The 21,869-nt window shown below is 44.6% G+C and overlaps 2 protein-coding genes across 2 annotated transcripts in view; one reads left to right on the top strand and one right to left on the bottom strand.

Annotated features, from left to right (window-relative positions):
* Positions 1 to 6,079, top strand: part of LOC103905487 (cystatin-B) — a 7,035-nt gene extending 956 nt beyond the window's left edge. Inside the window, exons 2-4 of the mRNA XM_009287167.1 lie at positions 1,483 to 1,580; positions 4,410 to 4,511; positions 5,263 to 6,079. Coding sequence (XP_009285442.1) covers positions 1,483 to 1,580; positions 4,410 to 4,511; positions 5,263 to 5,391 — 329 coding nt within the window. The 3' untranslated portion in view covers positions 5,392 to 6,079. The remainder of the gene's footprint in view (positions 1 to 1,482; positions 1,581 to 4,409; positions 4,512 to 5,262) is intronic.
* Positions 6,080 to 9,643: 3,564 nt separating this feature from the next.
* CSTA (cystatin A) lies at positions 9,644 to 21,586 on the bottom strand. The gene is made up of 4 exons (XM_009287101.2): positions 21,350 to 21,586; positions 17,275 to 17,497; positions 12,238 to 12,339; positions 9,644 to 9,861 (listed from the first exon to the last, which is right to left on the bottom strand). Exons 2-4 carry the CDS (start codon positions 17,338 to 17,340, stop codon positions 9,733 to 9,735), a joined length of 297 nt encoding a protein of 98 aa, XP_009285376.1. The 5' UTR covers positions 17,341 to 17,497; positions 21,350 to 21,586; the 3' UTR covers positions 9,644 to 9,732.
* Between the last annotated feature and the right edge of the window lie 283 nt (positions 21,587 to 21,869).

Consider the following 21,869-nt stretch of genomic DNA (forward strand, 5'->3'; position numbering starts at 1 on the left):
CCGTCCCGGTGCAGGGGCCGGCTGGGGGCCCAGGTGTTTGGCCACTGCTCCACACAGCTGAAGGCGGAGACGCCTTTCCTCCCCCCTCAGTTCGAAAGCGGGAAGACTGGCAACCTGCGGGAATGCAGTGAGCAGTGACTGGCTCTCTGGAGCCCTCCCTGTGCCTGCTTGGCCTTGCGTCGTTTTATTGACTCCAGGCAGAGCAGGTTCAGGATTTTAAGAGGACATTTTAGAGGGATTTAGAGAGGAGCCGTAGACAGCGTTGAGTGCTCAGGGACGGCCACAGTGTTTCCAGCTCCGTTCCTGGCCGTGCAGGTGATGTGTTACCTACCAGCGTCAGCGCAGAGCCGCCGGGCAGCCAGTGTACGTCCCAGCTCTAAAACGTCCATTTTCTTGAGCTTGCGGAAGGAGCTCAGGAGGTTCTTACTAAGTCTAAATCTTGTAGCCACTTTTTTTTTTTTGTTGGAGGAGTAAGTAAGAAAACTTCTCTGCTGCTTCTGCTACTCCCCAAAGCAGAATTCAACTCTAACCACTGCCAGCTCCAAATCCTGATACTGTTTACAGTAACTTAAATTACTGCCCATGTTAACGGAGCAGATGCTTTTTGCTCTAAAAATGCCAATGTACAACTAAGTTCTTCTTTCAAAGCATGCAGTCTTGTTTCAGTTATGGGAACTCAAGTTCCTTCTGCTTTTTGGTTTTATCAGCTACGGTGTGTCAAGCCAGTGAAGAAAGATGAAGGACAAGCTCCAGCTTCTTAAACTCTTTGTCATTGTCCGGATTTGTTCCCCAGGCTGCAGCAGTTTCTAAACACGTACAGAGCACCCAAAGGCACAACAGTCATTGGAATTAAAGTTTAGCTTGTAGAATCTGATGATTTTGCATTTTAAAAAAAAAAAAAAAAAGAGATGTGCATCTCCTCAGCACTAACCAGAGTTTGCAGTAATGAGTACATTACTGAGAATTGCTGAGAGTCACAATTATTGTTTTGACCTGAAAAGGCCTATGTGTCGTGTTAAAGATAATGTGAGTATGCAGTTAACGTTGCACATGGACTGAAAACTAGATTTGTTTAAAATCCTGAATTTCCATTCTGTGGCAGGCTGCAGTGGTTTGGTAGTCCAAATATAAGATGAAGAGTAAAAACAAAACCCATTCAGATTCAGATGTGAATGGAATTAACCAAAAATCTGGCATTTTCATTTAAATCACCTAAGTATTTCAAAGTTTGTCCAGCTTGTTTTGACTGCCAGCTTAAATTACTTTATTTAATGAAATATACATGGGAAAACCCAAAACTGAAATTTGCCCATGCAGTCATATCCGTATCTGGATACAGACTGTGAAGGAAACACTAGTTTTCTTAAATCAGGGTGGACTTCCAAAATTATTTTGTTTGCTTAAAATCAGATCTTTGTGGAGATTTGTTAGAGCCTGCCAGTTCGCTTGCCAGAAATACATTTCCTGTTCCTGCCTTTCCAGTTCCTGCCTCCATTGTATCGTTTCGTAAGAATCACGGTGATGGCCAAACATCGGTCAGATTCGTGGGCCTGGCAAGTACTGCTGCTTGCCCGGAGTGGGTACAGTGTGAGACAGAGCAGGACAGCCTCCCTCCGACAGCGTCTCTGGCTTAGCAGTCCCATAGGAACTGTCTCTCCGTGGCAAGGATTTCCACCCAGGCCCGTTCAGCCCTTGGCTTCTCACTGGCAGCTGTGGCTAGTCAGGGTGATTTTGAACCATCTGCTTTTTAGTAACTGCTCTGGGAGTAAGCAAACAGGCCATGCAGAACAGTGAAGAGCCTTCAGGGCGTGGTAATTTTCAGCCCTGTGATTGAATCACAGATTGTTTGGGTGGGAAGGGACTGTACCTCCTGCCGAGCACAGGATCAGCAGCCCCAGGCTGCTCGGGGCTTTGTCCAGTCAGGTCTTGAAAACCTCTGAGTATGGAAACTGCACAATTTCTCTGGGCAGCCTGCTGTACTGCCGGAGTGTCCTCAGGGGAAAAGTTTTTCCTTATACCCAGTCTGAACCTCCAAATTCAATTTATGACCACTGGGTCTCATTCTTCTGCCCCTCGGTAAAGAGTCTGGCTTCTTGTAAGTACTGGAAAGCTTTCCTCAAAGCCTTCTCTTCTCCATGCTGAGCAAGCTCATTTTCTTCCTCTCCTCACAGCATGAGTGCTCCAGCCATCTGACCTCATCGTGGCCCTCCACTGAGCTCGCTATAGTTTATTGACATCTTTCTTGTACTGGGGCCCCAGAACTGGACACGGTATTCCAAATGTGCTCTAACAAGTGCCAAGTAAGGGGCAATAATCGCTTGCCTCTCTCTTCTGGCTAGGCTCCTGCTGATGTAGCCCAGTATGCTGTTACCTTCATTACCACCAGGGCACAGTGCTGGCTCTTGTTTAGTGCACTGTCCACCAGGACCCCAGATCTAGATGGTCATCATGAACTAGCAGGGTGGGCTGATACCAGCTCTTTCAGAGAGTATTTCTCTCTGGGCTCTCCCTCTCCATACTGAATCAGGATGCCCATTTGTCACATGCTGTGGTGAGTCACTGCCACAATAACACCCTGACAGGCTTGCAGCCACATGCAACTCTGAGCTGTCTGCAGTCATGGAGCTAGGTGTTCAGCTTTCTGCTAGAAATACAAAATGTGCTGAGCCGGGGCGATCTTGAGACCTAAGAAGCCAACCTGGCACAGGTTTGCTAAAGGAGCACAGGATAGGATAGGGTCAGTTGAGGTACTTACGTCCACCCTCTCCCCTGCTTCTTAAAATTTGTAATGGTGGCTCTAGTGATGGAAACTGAAACCACTTGCTCTGTCCTCTGACTCAGGGGAAGGGGAGGAGGGAGGACTGAATCACTGCGCTTTGTGGGGCTGTGCCTTTTCTTGCATCCTAGAATGCAAAGTTGTTGGGTGCACTTCGATTTCCTTATGGCAAAAAACATACGTAGAAAAGCATCCAAACATCATTATCTTACTTTTGACATATTGTTCATAGCCTGGAAGAAGTGTAGAGTTGTTACCTCTGAGAGAAGATGTGCAGTATGGTCACAGCTCCCAGGGACAGGATGGTCACCAATGAGCTGTCTTGGAAAGGCACCAGAGTTTGGTCCTGCACCTTCTCAGTGCTGGAGAGCTGGGAGAACATACCCTGTTGCAGGAATTGTTTCTGTTCCTACTTCACCTAGAGCACCTGAGCAGTGGCAAACTGGCACTTGTTTTCCCCTAAGGAAGCAGGTGGGATTCAGGCAGGAGAGCAAATGTATTTGTTCCCCTTGAATTTAGGAAGACGGGGAAGTACACCATATAGCTGGAAAGAGAAAATCTACTCACTGCTGGTATTGTTGCAGTGGGAGTGGAGGGAGGGTTACTACATAATGAGCTGAGCCGGGGCGATTTTGAGACCTAAGACCCAAGCTTGCACAGTCCCTAGGATTGCTAAAGGAGCACGGGACAGGATAGGGTAAGGCCAGCAGGAGGTAAGGCCTGGGTAGAACTGCGCTTGCAGCAAGGACTCCAAGACTAATTCATACAGGCCCTTGTAAACAAAGCCTGAAATCTGCTTTCCTGACCAAGAATTTTACCGTATAACCATGATGTTCTAGAGAGCCAAGTATGGGAAGGAAGAGCTGCAACGCCTCCCTCCTGGATATTGGGCAAGTTATTCTGACTTCTTGAGCACTGGTTTTACACTCCAGAAACTGGGATGCTAACTTAAAAGGCTTTATGGTTCAATTATTTTTTGGAAAATGTTTGCAGTTTGAAAAAATTATAGATTCCAGCAGACATGCTGGAAGGACTGTCAAATAAGTGTTGTAAAACCTCAGGCTTGGGTAGTCTGCTTTCAAAGCTTGATTTTTGGATGTCTGTCTGTTCTGTGATGCTGGGTCTGTAATAACTCGTTCTGAATTTGAAAAGGGAGCTAATGCTGAAGACAGACCTTTTTCTTGTTGTAAGAATGATGTACATTAAAAACTTCTCTTTAAAAAGACCTATAGTCTTGTGCATGTAGATACTGAACTACTTCACATTTGTTGTTAGATATACAGGATAGAAAGGGAAGCTGAGACATCAATAGAGGAAATCATTTGTCAAAATAAATCTTCTGGAATACCCACACAGTTCTCTGTTGGAGGCTCCAGACTTGGTGTCAGTCTGTGACAACTGCATCACACCGCTGTCTTGGCTTTGCTGCCTGTCTAGATTTCTGGTCTTGCTTTAACACAAAACTTAACGTTACTCGTTTTAATCTTTTAATAACTTGGAAAAGCAGGAACTCTGTGTCTGGGGATTCAGCAGCAGTGACCTGGAGGGTACTGAGGCACACTGACGGTGTGGGCCTTAAGTCCTAAATACTTGAATCTTGCATCAGTCTTAAATAACCTATTGTTTCCTTAAGGTGAAGCCTCAGCTAGAAGAAAAAGAAGGGAAAACGTTTGATGTCTTCACTGCAGTGGAGTTTAAAACTCAGGTGGTTGCTGGAACGAACTTCTTCATCAAGGTAGAGGACACTGGGCAATGGGATTTTTAATTTTTTTTTTTAAATTAACGTGTATAATATTCGGAATGGTGTTTTTTTCTTTACTTACCTACAGAGGGATGCTTATGATTTGGACTTAATAAGAAAAAAATCTGTGCATTTAAAAAAAAGAAAAATCCACCCCCCCACCTCCCAGCCCATCTCCCTGCCTGTATTAAATGGAGATAAGAGTACTTCTCTGTTTTCATAATGACTTTTACTTTTTAGTTATTTTGTGAAACTTGGTTTTGGGGATAATTGCACATCTGTGATGTTGAGCACTAACATTGCATTAAATGAGGTCCAGATGTGTAAAGATACAGCGAAGTATCAAGCCTGCTCTGACTTGGCCTGTAGTGATGCCACACGCAAAACCAAGCAACTGTGATCAAAGCGTTGAAGTGCTGCTTGTGCCAGATAAGATTAGAGCATTTTGCATGTATTTAATATATTAATCGCTTTACGCAACTCTGATTCCCTACCTGTATACCCCCTATCTCAGGCATAGGGAGGATTAACAAGCATGGAAGGATTAGGTGGTATTTCCACAAAGTCGTGACTCCCGGCCTGGTTTAAAACAAGACCGCTGTTGTTTAAAACAACAACCACTGAGGCGATGGTTGTTCTTACTGCCTCTCTGCTCCTCCATCCTCAAAACAGACAAATCTACACCATCCCTCCTGCTGAAGGCTGCTGGTACTCCATGGAACTCACTGGTTTTCATGCTTTGCAGGTCCATGTTGGCAATGATGAGTTCATGCACCTGCGGGTGTTCAGAAGCCTTCCTCACGACAATAAGCCGCTGAGTCTCCACAGTTACCAGAGCAGCAAGACTAAGCATGACGAACTGGCTTTTTTCTAGCAAGCTTATCTTGTCCGTTTTCCTAATGGTTTCTTATGTGCATTTTCTGTAGGCTGCAAAATGTTGATTCCTGTGCCAACAAAGGAGAAAAGAAAGTGTCTTTTTTTAAACTTAATGCTGGAAAAAATCAATTGCTTTTATGCCATTCCCTTCCTGTGCAATATCTAAATTTTAGAGTCACATGGCTCTCCTTTCACCTCCACTAACGCAAACCCAAGTAGCTGCACTGACTTCAGTGCAACTTAACCGGAATACCGTGGCTGAGTCCTGTTTATGGACTTCCTTGGTCTGGAAATTGAAAGGGGAGTGACGCTCATGTATTTACAGCAAGGAGCAAGAGGAAAACCTGAATCTTTTCTGTGCTGTTTTGCAACTGTGAATATATCTGTAGATTTAAATTGTACTATGTATTTTATTGGCAAAGACCTGAAAAGAGATTTGAGCTGAAGTGATTTTGAAAGTAAGAGAAAGAGGATTGTAGTCTTTTGAAACAAACATTCCCTTGGTAATCATGTTTATCCTCTTGCAGCAGTAGGATATAATGTCCAGTAGAGGGTGTATGAGTTTAAAAAAAAACCAACAACTTGCTTATTTTCTCAGTCCTAAGGAAAAGTCCTGGAAAGGAACTTAAGCTGGACAAGCATTTCTGCATTAATAACAATAAATATTTCTCTTGAATTGAGATGGCATATCGGACTGGTGTTTCACTGCTCTCTTTACTGGTGTTCAATATTGGTTATGTTGCTCAGAGTTTTTTTCCATGAGTGTTTTTCATATTCCAGATAACCTTATCTTTGTTCTAGGTTTTGATTAGAAATACTTTATTTTAATCTGGTGAGGGACAAGAAAGGCTTCTGCAGGTGTATCGGCAGCAAAAGGAACACTGAGGAAAATGTGGGCCCTCTGTGCTTAGTGGAGCAGGGGACCTGCTGACAGAGGACACAGAAATAGCTGAGGCACTCAGTGCTGCCTTTGTCTCTGCCTTTACTGGTAGGACTTGCCTTCAGGAATTCAAGGTCCCTAAGACGAGTGGGAAAGTCTGGAGAAGGAAGATTTCCCCCAGCAGAGCTGGATGAGGTTAGGGGAACACTTAGACAAACTGGACTTAGACAACGTCATGGCACTTGAGGGGATGCACCCATGGATGCTTAGGGAGCTGGCCAGTGCACACTCGGTACCCTTTGGAAGGTCATGGGCATCGGGGGAGGTTCCCGAGGGCTGGAAGAAAGAAAATGTCACTCCTGTGTTCAAGAAGGGCAAGAAGGAGAGTCTGGAGCACTACAGGCTCATCAGCCTCACCTCAGTCCCTGGAAAGGCGATGGAGCCAATAATCCTGGAAGCCATTTCCAAACACATTAAGGACAAGAAGGTGAGTGAAAGTAGTCAGCATGGATTTACAAAGGGGAAATCATCCTTAATCAATATGACTGATAGCCTGCTATGGTGAGATAAATATCTTGGCAGAGGAGAGAAGAGCTGTGGATGTTATTTACCTTGACTTTAGTAAGGCTTTTGACTGTCTTCCCTAACATCCTCATAGACAAACTGATTAAGTATGTGCTAGATAAGCGGACTGCAAACTAGCTGAACTGCTGTGCTCAAAAAGTTCAGCAGCACATAGTCCAGCTAGAGGTCAGTCCCTAGTGGTGTACCCTAGGGGTCAGTACTGGGACCAATACTGTGTAATATCTTCATTAATGACCTGGATGATGGGACTGAGCACACCCTCAGCGGGTTTGCAGATGACACAGAACCGAGGGGAGTGGCTGATACACCGGATGGCCGTGCCGTCACTCAGAGGGATGTCAACAGGCTGGAGAGATGAGCAGACGGGCATCTCACAACTGTGAACAAAGGGAGACGCACAGTCCTGCACCTGGGAAGGAGTAACCTGTACAGGCTGGGCCTGCCTGGCTGGAAAGCAGCTCTGCAGAAAAGGACCTGGGAGTTGTCCCGTTGGACACCTTGCAGCCAAGGTGGACAGGGATACCCATGAGGTCCCTTGGTTGCAGCCAAGGTGGACAGGGATACCCATGGGCTGCATTAGGAAGAGCACTGCCAGCAGACTGAGAGGCTGTTCTCCACACCCCCATCCCCTGCCCCATTCAGCACTGATGAGACCACAGCTGTTCTGGGCTCCCCAGTACAAGGCAGATGCGGATGTACCAGAGCGTGTCCAGCAAAGGGCCACCAAGACAATTAAGTGATTGGAGCATCTGACTTCAAAGGAGAGGCTGAGAAAGCTGGGGTTGTTCAGCCCTGGGAGGACAAAGTGAAGGGGGAGGCAGTAAAGAGCCAGGCTCCTCTCAGTAGTGCTCAGGGCAGTAAAAGGGCAAGAGGCAATAGCCACAAATTGAAATATGTAAATTCCATGTAAATACGGGGGGGGACACACGGACACAACAAAAAAAACAACCCCTTTTTTTCCCTTTAACAATTGCAAGGGTGATCAAACAGAGGAGGCACCATCAATGGAGAGCACCAAAATTCTGACTGCAGATGGTCCTTTGCCACCTGTTTTAGTTGACCTTGCTTTGAGCAGAGGGGTTGGACACTATGATCTCCAGCATACCCTTCCAACTACAACCAGGATGTTTTGTTGTGGTTTTTTTTTTTAATTTGTGTCTTTAAGTATTACTATTTATACCTGCTCAGAAAATTTTGTAGCCAAGCTTGGAAATTTTGATGTTTGCCTTGTGTAATTAATTCGGGAGTTGGACAGGGGTTGCTGCACTCTAAACTGAGGGGAAGCAGCCCACTTCTAGCTGACGCTGCTGCATGGCCTTGGCCACCAATGGAGGAAACAACAAGCAGCTTTGAGAGGAGAGGGCGTGGTGAACTTAGATGTGTGTTACTGGGCTTTTTGTTGCAGGTGTGCTCTGTGTGGGTGTGTAACCAGCATTGCTTAGGAGGAGCATGTTCTGTCTCTTGATTAGTGGGGGGGCTTACATGCTTCTGCTCGTATCAGCCCAGAGAGTCCTCCCCCTGGCCACACACACTCACTCTCTCTCTCCCCCTCTCTTTCTCCATCCCCCCCCCGCCCCAATGGAATAAAGGGAGGGAGTAAGTCTGGCTTACTATAGCACTTCCTGTTTTGCTAAAAGTGGTTTTGGAGACACAGGGTCTTTTTTGGTGCTGGTAACTCCCCACTCTGAAGTGTTTTCATGGTTCAAAAAGCTGAGCATTTTTCCCCAAACGCTACTCTTGTGAGAGGATGTTAGTTAGTGTTGATAATGCCAGACTTGCTGCATCTTAAAAGATTTGTAACGTTAGACTGCAGGATTGCACTCTTGTGGAAACTATATTAAGATGCACAAGGGAAAGACCACTCCCAAAGTCACAGGAGGCCACAGGCTGTCTTCACACTTTGAGGAATTAAAGCATCTGATCCAGGATACTGGCATGCAGAGAAATGGGCAGCTGCCACATTTTTCTAGGCACTATATGCCTGTGACAATTACATACCCATCCTTCACTACACCACCAAAACATGAACACAAGCAAGGCATGGCCCGAAACCCATTTACGCATTTAATGATGTCTTGCACCTGAGCCCCAGCTCCCTGGCAGGTAATGCAAAGGCCCCTACCTGAGCAGCTGCTAACAGGAAAGCATTTTTGTTGTGGATTGGGCTTGCCCTCTACTTTGTCAGCTCAGAGCTCAGCTGAAGACTGCTCTCATTGCACGTGGCTGATGCTACCAAAAAAAAAAGGGAATGAGCTCCACAGGTCTCCAGTAAAGCACACTCTCTAAGTCAGGACGGTCGCTCCCTGCTCCAGCGGCTGAGTGCTGGGATTCAGCTGTCTCAGCTGTGGCAGGGGGCCTGTCCTCCTGCTCCTTCAAGGAGCTCATTCCTGCCCCCCACCCTGCTCCCATACAGTGAAGCTGCACTTAGAGGACAGTTTGGCTTCTCAATTCCCCCGTGCCAGAAATTACCGATCTATCTATCTCCCTCCCACACTGAGGAGTGGCCAATAGCTTGTATTTAACGCACTTAAAGCAAACCCAAGAAGCCACATGCTGAAGTACATAGCCAGTTAAGCCTGAAGTATACTCAGGAGGCCCAACTTGTGTCTTCAGAGGATGCTTAACAGTGTTTTGGAAAGAGGAGCTGAAATGGGTGTGCTCTGTCTTACAGCTATAGTACCTCAGGTGGCAGAAACAGCCTTGAATAGTATTTCAGAGCCTACTCGAGCTTTAGCTAGGCAGCAGACCAAGACATGACACGCAGTAGATTAGATGATTAACAAATAGCTTTCAAAACTTATTTTAATGCATTTATTGACACAGGCAGAATCCACATGCGACTTGCAGAAGTGAGGCACCATTCCTTGTCATCTCTCAGAAGTAGGTCAGAGGATCATCTCTGGTTTTGCCAGTCTGAAAACTGACAAGGCTGGGACCTTGGTTCTCATGAGGAAGGCTCTGAAACACCCTTAAGTGGACATAGTCGGTATCGGAAACTTGGACCTAGAAACCAAAACAGCAGGAAAGTGAGGATCATTGGTTCAAAGCAGGTTCAAACAAAAGGATGCTCTTTACAGACTTGGAAGAATATCTTTGCTCAGGAGCTTAATTTTAGGTGTATCTCCATTTTTACTTCAACAGCTCTTAACCCAAGTCTGGATAGTAACTGGTGGCAGAAACTGTCTACACCTGAAAAGAACTGTAATATAAGCCTTCAGACTCAGGAAAATGAGTAGGACTGCTTGGGTGTGGAAGCACCAGAAGGCACAACGGGAGAAAGGTTTTGATGGCATCCTATTTAGGTCATCAAGATCCCAGCACATCAGCTTACAGCTTCTTGGGACACTCAGGAGAAGACAAGAGACGGTGAGTAAATCTTAATGACTCAGGGGTGGGGCAAGATGCAGAGACAGTGTCAGCTCCTAGAAGGTACAGAAAGATCCATCCAAAACCAGCACATGGTCCTAAGAAGCAATGACAACCTGAAAGCCAGGATCCCTTGTCTTCAGGCTTACTGCAAACACATCAGTGCCTGAACAGACAACTTGACACATCTTGGTGCTTGTGGGAGCGTGACTGGCCGAAATAATTTTTAAAATAAACTCACCTTCTCCTCCAGAAAGTCCCCACATAAAGACTTGCTATGAAGTTGTACATAATTTCATACATGCAGAGCCAAGCACAACAGGTGCTACACTCTCACTGTGTGAGGTATATAGTAGTAACGGAAAGTTTAATGCCTTTAAGGCTCTGCATGAGCCTTAGTTCAAGCTAGGTTTCTGCATGCTTTTTGGTGGCTGCAACATGGCACTATGTTTGTCTTGGTCTGGATTACATCTCAGCTATAAGTCTGTTGGTAAAATATTAGTGATGTGGAAAATTCAGAAGTATAAAAGAATGAATCTTGCAACAGAGCTCATTCCAGTTAATGCTAAAATGAGTAAGTGTTTCCTGTCACTTGTAAGATTGGGTAAGAAGAGACAAATCATCTGTTTTCAGTGTTATAAATGGATTTCTTCCAAGTTCAGTAACACGTCAATCTTCATTTCTGAGTAGTTTGGTCATGAGGCTTAGCATGGACAGCAGACAAGTATTTGACATTGCCTAGGACAGCAAGCAGTAAGATGGCACTAAGGGAAGAAATGCAACTGGGTGTGACTTCTAGCTTTACTGCAGCCTTCCTGTAAATTGTTACTCATCATTACTCAGTACCTTGTCCACAAAGTGAAAGCACATCTCACAGGAGCAAGGGAAGGATAAACATCATTCGTGTAAGCGAGACTCAGACTAGCCATATGACAATAGGTAGTCTGTCAGTACAATCCCCTGGTGCCCACAGAGCAGAAATAACCGTTAAGAGTTATTTTAAGGAAGGACACCTGGGAAAGAAGGCGGCTTGGCAGTGTCTGTCCTTCCTAGGATCAACTAAATACGAAAAGCGTGGAGCAAATGCTCATAATGTGTCTCTGCAGAATTACTATCCCCCAAACCCTACCTGCCAATTTCTTTAGTAAAAAGATTCCGACCCTTGTCAAGGGAGCATATCCTACCGGGCATACGTCTGCACACATATGGGGTTAAGATACAGCAGCCACATGCAATGTTTGCTCTACTTCCAGAAAGCCAGCCTGCCGCTACGCAATGCTTTCCAGCCTTCACTTGCAAAATATGCTCAGCAATTGCTTATGTGTTACTTCACAGAAAGCTGCTCAAATCCATGGGTAAGGTTTTCTAGTAGAGGATGAATGGTGCTATCAGAGGGCTCCAAATTAAGCATTACCCGTTTTTCCTCCGCAACAGAAAGGGGGTTCTGAAAATACAGAAAGAACTAGCAGGCAGGCTGTACCTCTGCAGCTCATGACATAGAACCAAAACATCAACACACATGCTTGCATGCAAAACTAGTCAGCAGAGTATGAGATGCTTGCATTAAGTTTTTTTAGAATTAAATTAAATTTACTCTAACTCTCCATCAGATCCTCAGGCTGACTTCAAATTCATCATAATAAGCACAACTGGAGGACATAGAGGCAATAGGAAAGCTACTTTGCCTTGAAAGAAAACAGGAGAGCAGAGTTATGACTAGCTCAAATAATTTGAGCTGATAAGGCAATCTATAGTCTCTGAGTGAGATGATCCTAAGAAAGTTATCATTCACATCTGAAGAAGCACAGTGCATGTTTTATAAGTTTTTATATTCCTGTTCTACAGCAGTGCCAAACAGAGGAATTTTATAAGCACCTGGAGATAGTCCCTAACTCTATTAGTCACATCAGATGGTTTTCTACTACATTTTCTTCTCTTTCTTGCTATAAGCCACTATGCAAGTCACCTATATTGTTGAACTACAAAGCACTCCTTCCTATAATATATACAAACCTTAATGAAGTAGTTTATCCCAGCAACCACCTGAGTCTTATATACTATGGCTTTAAAGATGCCGTATGTCCTGTTTTCCCTGCTTTCAAATTGTGGCTTCACCTGTAAAAAGAAAGGGAAGAATAGTTGGCAGATTCATATTTAAGCTTTTCTTTCACATCTACCACTCCAATTTTCATCCTTTCAAACACACACCCTTAACGAAATAAACCCAGAACCCCCAAAATAATTCAATTTACACCAAGACCTCCAGCCCTCTTTCTTAGCATTGCCTCCAGCATTCTTTAAAATCTTGTTAGAATTAGACCGCCTAGTTGATTTCCCCCCACCCCGAAAGCTGTCCAGCTAAACTGTCTCCTGCTCAGCGTAGGGAAACTGCTACCTGCTGCCCTTTTAGTTCTTTGTCAAAGTAGCTATGTACCAAGCCATGCTCCCTAGCAGGGTACACCCCATGTCAACCACACTGTTACACAGTGGTGCAAGTCAGCCCCCCTCGCCTCGAACACCTCTGCCCATGCCAGTCAGCCTGGGAGGCTGCAGACCCCTGTTGTGTTTCACAGCCTCAGAGCTGCACTTGATCTGTTTAATGTTTTTAAGGACTTAAAACAAACAGGGTTATTTCAGAGTATCAAGACAACCACCTGATCGAGTAGTTCCTGAAAGTTATCCTAGTGCTGGTGGAAGCCCTGCAGCTAAAGCTGTAATTTAAACTATATACGCCCTTCAACATCTAGAACCACGCAACATACAAACAACTGTAATAGTTACAGTGGTCCAGGACTAAACTATCTACTTCCATCTCCAAAACTGGAAGTATGACCTTTAAATTGTGAGCCAGAAATCAACCCCAGACCTGCATAAACATCATCGGTCCTTCACTATGTAGTAGCTGCAGGTAATGTCGTTCCAGAAGAAAAAACGCTCTGTGCTGACAGCATTCACACTCACAGCTCAGGTAGATGTGTTTATGCACAGTACCCAGTTTAAGCCCTGTGGATCTTAAAATAGCGCACAGTTCAGATATCTACAGACTTTTCACATACGTATTTAAAAAAAAAAAAAGAAAAGGTATAACAGTTTTTCCTGAAACACACAAAGTGTAGGGCAAGTTTTAAGTTCAGCAGCAATTACAGTGGTACTGTCCTCTTGGAGATGAAATATTTGTATAATTACTAGGCTGAAAGGGCAGGGGAGGAGCGGGGGAGACAGCTGTGAGCAGCAGTGGAAGTCTGCCCAGATGTCTGAGGCATCATGATTTATGTACCAGTGTAACAGTGTTTTACTGTAGTCATTTGCATCTGATGACATGAATTCCCTACAGAAAGGCAACTGCAGCGAATGTAACCCAAAAACTTATTTCTGTCATCTAGAAAGCATAAACAATCTTTTGTAGGCCGGGTCACAGCCTCTCCTCTGCACACGATGCCCATGCCGATGGCCTGACGCAGGGCAGAGGCATTCCAGAAGTCGGGCAGAGGAGCGCAGCACCACTCGGCAGCCTGCTCAGACAGCCCCGGGAGGGGCCAGGAGCATGTCAGCGCTTCTCACCACCCGCCTCTTTCGCAGAAATGCACAGAATTAACTGGCTTTCTCAGCACATCCCCCTACAGCTGGCTACCACTCCCATGGCATTCCTTCCTAGCAGGCAGGTCCCAGAAAGCACCCTAGTAACATCCAGATCAACCATTTCCAGACAGTCAGAAATTATCCAGTGCCTTCAATTTGTCATATTCAGGCTCCCCATAATCTCTTACTCTGCTCTTCTTCTGAGCAGCTTTCAGGGGGCTTCTATTCCTGGGAACCGACTGCTATACTTTCAACTTGGGAGCTGCTAACTCTAGCAAACCAGGGAAACTTCAATTTCCAACCCTCTTCCAGCTGGATGGGTTTGAGGGCTCCTAGGATGCTCCTAAGTGGCAACTTTTGGTACATATTATACCTCTCTCAGAACAAAACAAAACAAAGCCAGTTCTCTCCAGTTTTATGATCTCTCCCAACCTCTGACCACTACGCCCCCCACTTGTTATTTAGGGACAGAGCCTTCAGTAAAATCAGGCAGGCAGACAGCTCCTTACTCCTCAGATAGAAAAGTGTAACATTCCTAAGCGCTTATCTAACAGTTCCTTAAACCAAAAACATTCCTCAGTTTTAGGCAACAGCTGTAAAACAAGGAGACTGATGCAGCTCGCTAAGGATGACTACAGGCAAGGCACAGGTGTAAGTAAATAATTATGTAATCCCAAGAGCAGATAGACCTTGGCCATCCCAAGGTCTGCAGATGCTCTTCACAGCTTCACGAAAATCGTATGAATTGCTCTGCCTCTTAGCAGAGCATAAAATCCCACAGAATTGCATCATGAAAGGGTGACACTGTTATCTGGCTGGAAGCAGAGCAGGATTGCCCCAACATAAGGTTTGTCTCCACAAGAGTATTTTCCTTAGAGGACTATATCAAAGCCTCTGCAGTGGAGCGTAAGCTTTTTCAAAGGAAAAGGACCAGGGAGAGTTCTCTCTCCTGCGCTCAGCACAAGGCAAAAATTTCACCTTGCAGAAAATAAAGAGCAAAAATTTGTTTTCATTTTCCTGAAGTTACTGAGAACAGAAGAACACCAACATTAAGATCAGTCCTCTTCTGGAATCAAACAGAAAATCTGTACATCCACATTTCAGATTCCATATTTGCCCTGTACTTCGTGAGCATTAGCACAGCCTGGAACAAGCGTTCACACATTTTTAAGCGCATGTTTGCTCGCTGACAGTTAAGCACCACGGTTTCATCTCTGATACACACTGCAATAGGGTAGGATCTTCTGATCACCCATAACACAGCCCAGCATTAAAAACACAGCTTGGTATCTGGCAAGCCACACTGGCCTAGCCGTGTTCAAAGGAGGCCCTTAAGGTATTTTACAGACTCATTAGCCAAATTTCACAGCCCCCAGGAGATAGGGGGCTTGAGACATTGCCCTCCCTGTCTTACACACGAGGAAACAAGAACTGCAAATACACAAAGGTGCCACAAGTCCTTGCCTAGGGTCTCCCCTCTAAAGGTAAAAGGGAATTTCTGATCTCCACAAGTGCTGCTCCTTCAACTACTTGTGCCAGCATAGGAGGAACAGTGATACTGCTCCTGAGTGACCCACAAACAATTTTAGATAATCCTTTTCCCTTTCGGTTCTGCAGTAAATTATCTCCCCTCTGACTAACCTGTTATCACATACTCTAGCCCTTCCCCATGTACACATGCCCAACTCTGGCAACCCCAGCTGTGACTGACCAATAAAGCCCTACAATGGAAGAAGGCTCAGAGGAGCTGGGCAAGGGCGATGTGCCTACGAAACTCAGAAAATAATGCAGGGCATGACTGACCACAGCTTTTGCAAAGAAGCTGACTTTATCTCAACACAAAGGGGACCAGAGGGTGTTTGTTTTAGATAAACAGTTACGTCAGTTGAGTGGATCAACTGGTGGTGTAACTCCCTGCATTCATTAAAAGAATGCGAACGCTTCCCTGAGTTAGCCAGACCAGCACGGGGGAGTGAATACGTGGCTCTGCCCAACACAGAGTATAAAAACTAAACCACGAACAAAAGAATTTCAAAGAGAGCAGCAGGCTTGAGCTGGCTTCAACCCACGTACTCCCTCCTGGTGACTGAGAATGCCCAGCGTCAGGACAGTGAGCATATTATAGAGACCAGTAATGGAAATCCTATTGGTATATGGTGATTGAGCTGTGTATTGCAATTGCTGTGTTTTGCTAAAAGTAACTTACATCTGTATTGTGTTACCAGTATATTTGTATCACTCTGCTAAATCAGAAACCTCATGTAACATAAATATCTTCAAATAAGTAAATCTGATATTAAACATTATACCCTCCACATGTGGAATATCTAAAAGAACCTGGTCAGGGTACTGGACTCTTGACACCAGCCTACACAGCCTATATACAGATCTCTCCTGGTGGCTCTGCCCCTCTGCATGCACAGCCCAGCTCACCTTCGTCTGATTTCATCATTGCCTGGTCTTAGCCTGCAAGCTCGCAGGAGATGTGGAATGGTGCCGGTGCAAACTCTGTCCTCTGTGGCACAGCAAAGGAGGGAGCTCGGAGCCCTGCACACACAGGATTGTGCAGCAGTATTGGCCAACATGTTCAGCCCACTACTTCCTATTTTTGTTTCCTCAAGGAGGGCATAAGTTATGCTTTGTGCAGTTGCCAAAGGGGGAAGAGCTCATCTCTCAGAGCTGGGAGGGTGAAGAGGATTGGTTGGGTGGGTGGGAACATGAGATGGGAGACACAAAAGGAGCTTTCCCATGCCATGTTGTTCCCCTCCCGCTCCTCAGGATGCACTTTATACTCTTTTAAGAGTTGCTGTACTGCAGGGCGTTAGAGGATCTGCAGCGGTATTGTTCACACAGCTGCTTCCAGGACAGGACTGCTGCCTGCAATCAACCACCATGGCAACTGGACTCACCCTGCCTGCCTTGTGCCAAGCTCACATTGCCCCGCTGGCTCACCAGTAGCCCCTGCATCACAGCTGTGACTTTAGAAAACACTAGATGCCAGCAGAGAACATGCCTTTATCCATAGCCTTGTCCTGTATATATCTTTTTTTAGTGCATACTACCACATGGTTTGTCCTAGCCATGTCCTTCAGTAAGGAATTAATTCTACCAGGTACAATCTTCTCCCTTCAAATACACCACCTTTAATTTCAAAAAAGCAACCTCAGTGCTGGCATAGTACAGCTAGTCTTTGAATTACATGCAAACACTACCTGAAGGTAGCCAGTACTATACCTGGCTATAGACAAGGATGAGACAGAGAAGTGGTTTGTCTCGGTCTTGCCGGTACACTGCCTATGCAGAATGCTGAGAAAATACTTACTGGCAATCAAGGGGATTCCCATTTTCAGCACTAGCTTCTTCAGTTCAAACACTGGTTCAGTATCACCACCTGGCCTCCCAGCCTTTGCCCAAGCTTCAAGACTCAGCCCTTTGCACAGAGACTGCATCTTTAGATAGGTTGCAACTCACCTCGTTAACAATATGCTGGACTTCTGGAGTAGCAGACTTGGTCTCAGATAAGCCCCCAGGCATCATAGTGGCAGGTAACTTCTCTGAAACGATGAGTGGTTCTGAAGAGGGAAGTTCAGCACAGTCTGAGCAGAGTCACCAGGCTTCTCATATATATACATATACACATACACGTGTCATAGAATCATATGACTTGCAACATATGGAGCCTACCATTACTGAACTGGAGAAGAGAAATGGGGAAAACAGGGGAAAAACGGGGAAAAAAAGAAGTGTAAAGCACTGATGATAATAATAGTAAATTTAAAAAGCACTTTAAAATCTTAAGTGTATATAGTCTCCACATCAATAAAAAAAGCAAACAAGAGCCTCCAGACACCCACATCTTAAGACAGTTGGTTTGGGCTGAAACTAGAACCTGTTGCCTCTCCACCCATGTGCAGATGACTAGCCTGTGCACTTAGGAAATGGATCAAAGTCACACCCAATATTTCCCAACACCATTCAAGATCAGAAGAAAGCATGCAGTAATTTCCTTGGTGCAGGTCCCGTTCAACTTGAAATTGTATTGTCTCAATATCCTTCCAAGTGGGAAACAGAAGCAAACTGCATTTTACTTTCAGTGACTTTACTTCCCTCTGCCTGACCAGAAAGGTGCCAAGGTAAACACCAAAACCAGAAGGGGGAAAAAATTAAATCCTAGGTTCGGGTAAGTACTGCAAATAAGTTATTTCTGCTTCTTTCCTATCAAACGTATAGGTGCATTCAGGCAAGCATAACAACAACTGAATATGCGGTACCATTTACATTTTTATTGAAACTCTAGTGCCAATTTCCTGGAAGACAAAGTATGATCCCTCTCACTACAGTAGTTGTGTGTGCACAATAGCTGCTCTAATTTCAAGATACTTGTATTTCACACACTGCTGAAATATGTAACGTGCAGAATATACAGTCAGAAGTATTCATTCTGCAGTTACAGCCACAGACACATGACATAGTCATATTCATGACTATGTATGAATGTACAAAGGTCAAAACACATGGAACCTACTGAGAAAGGCAACTGTTAGCAGCCCTACCTGGTAAGGGAGAGCTAACACTTCAAGATCAGAGAAAAACTACTTCCCTTCGGTATTCCTGCCATCCCCCTCTCCAGCAAATGGGAAGAATGTTGTTCCAGAGCGAGGACCAGAGAAGTAGCAACAGACCAGACAATTTTTAGTCCCTAGGGGTGAGTACATGGGAGGGTGAAATGAGAATATGTGCTGCACACAGGCAATGGGCATTTCTGCTGGAATCAGCATTAGGGAATTTGCTAGAAACAAGTCTGTTCATGGCCACAGCAATGGTGACTGTGTAGCACAGACTTACTAGTGTCCTAAGCAACCTGCTGACCCTCCTCACATACGATGAGTGATGCAACAGACTGTAAACAAGTACTTCATATCTAACTTCAAGGCCTGTTTTTGGGACAAAGGACCTAAGATTGAGAAACTGGGTCGGTAAGGGCCCTAAATTCAACAGTATATAGATCAAGGTTAGAGCATGTTACCGATAAGGATGTTGCAGAATTTCCCAAACTTGAGCAGCAGTGTTATGGGAGTGGTGAAAGGCATTTGAGGAAGAACAGTTGTCCTGAGACAACATCTTTCTGAAGAGAAAAATGTTCCCAGTTCTTGGGAATAAAGGGAATGGGAGGTGTTAAAGCTGGAAGTCTGCCATTTTCTCCAAATTCACCACTCCAGATGAGGAGTTCCTCACAGCCTGATTTGTGGAGTTAATGACAATTCAAGCTGATAAGCTCAAACTCCACCTTTTGCACAAGACCCTGCTGATTCACTCAAATGCTGATCATCTTCCACCACGTTACTACCATGCATCTTATTCACACAGCAGGACAGATGAGCTAACTAGCTAGAAGAGCCAGCTCACCTTACTGAGGCCAGAAGCCCCAGAATGTGTCCAACAACATGCAGTGCCAGTGCTAAACCAGGACATTTTATAAACTTCTCCACTCACCGGGATGCAGATCTCACTAACTCCCTTGGAAAGGGATGCTGATAAGATCCCCAAGGCAGCACCACCCCCCTGGAGAACCCTTGATTCTGGTTAGTAAGAAATACACTGAGCACAAAGACTAGGAGGGTTAATTTATAATCTTGGGAGAACTCTAGGTGTGAAACTAAAGATGTTAATATTGTGTGGAAATCATTCATTAGACTCCATATTTCTGGGTTTGCTGGTTTTTTGACTTCAAAGCATAAGAACTCTTTTTTTCCCCCAGAATGCAGAGTTGTGCAGAAGGGAAGGAAAATCAACACTAACTGTAAGCAAGCTGACGCTAAAGTTTACATAGGCAAATCAGTCTTGTTTTCTTTCCGTGGGAGTGCTAATGGCCATCCCAAAATCCAGTGATATTTCTAAGATTGGGATGCAGTACTCATCCTGCACACATAGTTCACGAAGTCACTTTGAAATGATGACGTTTCACAGACTTGCTATCAAAGACGATCAGTGGCAACAGACAATCCTAGGCAACCCTCATCCACACCTCTCTCTACTAAGCTTGGATGTAATGAAACAGCATTTGGAACATTGCCTTGAAAACAACAGCCGTCCCCATTGCATCTCTTGCACAACATCAGCAAGCTCGTGAGTGTCTCCACTTTAGTACTGGAGACGTGTTTGATATTACATACCATTCCAGCCTATGCTCACCATTTGCACAGATGGCAATTTCTTTTCACGTAACTGTACTGCTGTTAACTTGGGGAATCTGTGCTGGGAGAACAGCACTAGTATTCTTTACAGTTTTAAAGCTGAGAAACATCTTGCACTATGTACTATTCCAATAATGAAGAAACAAATCTTTACAGCTTGCAGGCCACTACTCTCTGGTCCTGCATAAGCAATTTTAAGAAGTAGAAGCTATAGTCAATAAAAACACCAGTACAGTAACAAAACAAAGCAAACACACACAACCCCAGACCCCAGGGTTATGTATTTATGAGTTATTTTTAAACCAGAAATTAAGCCACCTCTGTAAAAATGATTGTGAAAGCTAAGTCAGTAGGTCAGTCTTCTGGTTTCGCCGTGACAAGACACGTAATTGTGACTGGATGAAATGACACATGGTCTGCACTAAATTTTAAGAGCTGCCAAAGGAAAGCAGCCCTCCATCTACCAATTGAGGATCTACTTGTCATCGTCACAGTAACAACAGCCTTGACTTTCAACGTGCTGGTCTGCAAAGAAGGTTCCCCTCCTGCTCCCCACCCTGATTTCAAAAGATTTCTGACATTGTACATCAACTAGGATTAATAGAAACCTGAACTTTAGCAGCACAAAGTTATCATATCCCTGCCTACGCTGAGCCTATGGTACCAGTACAGAGCCTCTTCCCCTCAGCCTGCTTCAAGACAACCAAATTCTATCCTTAAAAAATTTCTGTAAAGAGATTACCTATTTCATCAGTCTTGAGTGCCTACAGGCTGCAGAAGACAACAGCAATGAGTGTCAGAAAAAAACACCTCTTTCTATTTCACAGAAGGACATAAGAAGCACACACTTGAGAGGGCTTTCCAAGGAACTGGGATCTGCCCACCTATATTCACCATTTCCAAGCAATGGGAAAGCCCCAGTAGAGGGGGAAGCCACCTGCAGGAGATCTAGACTCTGGGCAGGGGCATCAGCTGTGCTTTTTGTTCAAGTGCCTTTACTTGCAGAAATAAAGTTAGAACCAGGAAAAGGATGAAATCCTAGTATTTGTGGGGTCCATTATTTGATTCACATATGACATCAAGCAGGCAAGTAATTTTGTGACTACCTTGATGGTAAAGTTGAAGCAGGATTCAACTGCAGACTAGGCATGATCCTAGAATGGACAGAGCTCGCTAGACACAGAGATTTTACCTGCCTTTATTTAGTATGGTCCACAGCTCATACCAATGCCATTTACATACCATCACAAAACATCCCGCTTCACAGGCAGATCTGAAGTACTCAAAAAATAGCAAAGCCTTTTTCTCCTTCCCCATGCCCCAAAGCATGGCATGCAATTCCAGTTACTCACCTTAACGTTCCACTAAGTTCAACAGCAAGATTCAAACAGCCTCTGATCCATGTGATTTGCCATGTACTGTAAGAGATATCCCTCTGTGCTCAGAGCAAACTAAATAGAGTAATTCAACTTCTTAGTGCAACCCTTTGCATATAAGCTGCAAACACCTGAAGAAGGGATGTTTGGGACTTAGAAGTCTTCTTATGGTGTCAGCAGTTTTTCATATACAGGTTTGTATAGATCTACTTGTTTGGCCTTATATTCAAATGAAAAATAGTGCTATGTTGGGGTTGGGTTTTGGTTTTTTTTAACATAGTTTTCTCACAACAAATGCTAAGCTGGGCTACTGCAAAAAAAAAAAAATCTGCACATGTATCACATCCATTTCACAGGTCATTTTTCACAGCATCTGCTTAAGTGAAGAAGTTTTCCCACAACAGCTGAGCAAACATCTGGATGGATAGAGGAGGACAGTGATTAACTCTCATTACAATCTCTAATTACTACAGAAGTACAATAGAAGCTTAAATTT

This window comes from Aptenodytes forsteri, unplaced genomic scaffold (genome assembly GCF_000699145.1).
Source record: "Aptenodytes forsteri isolate BGI_AS27 unplaced genomic scaffold, ASM69914v1 Scaffold216, whole genome shotgun sequence".
Lineage (NCBI taxonomy): Eukaryota > Metazoa > Chordata > Aves > Sphenisciformes > Spheniscidae > Aptenodytes > Aptenodytes forsteri.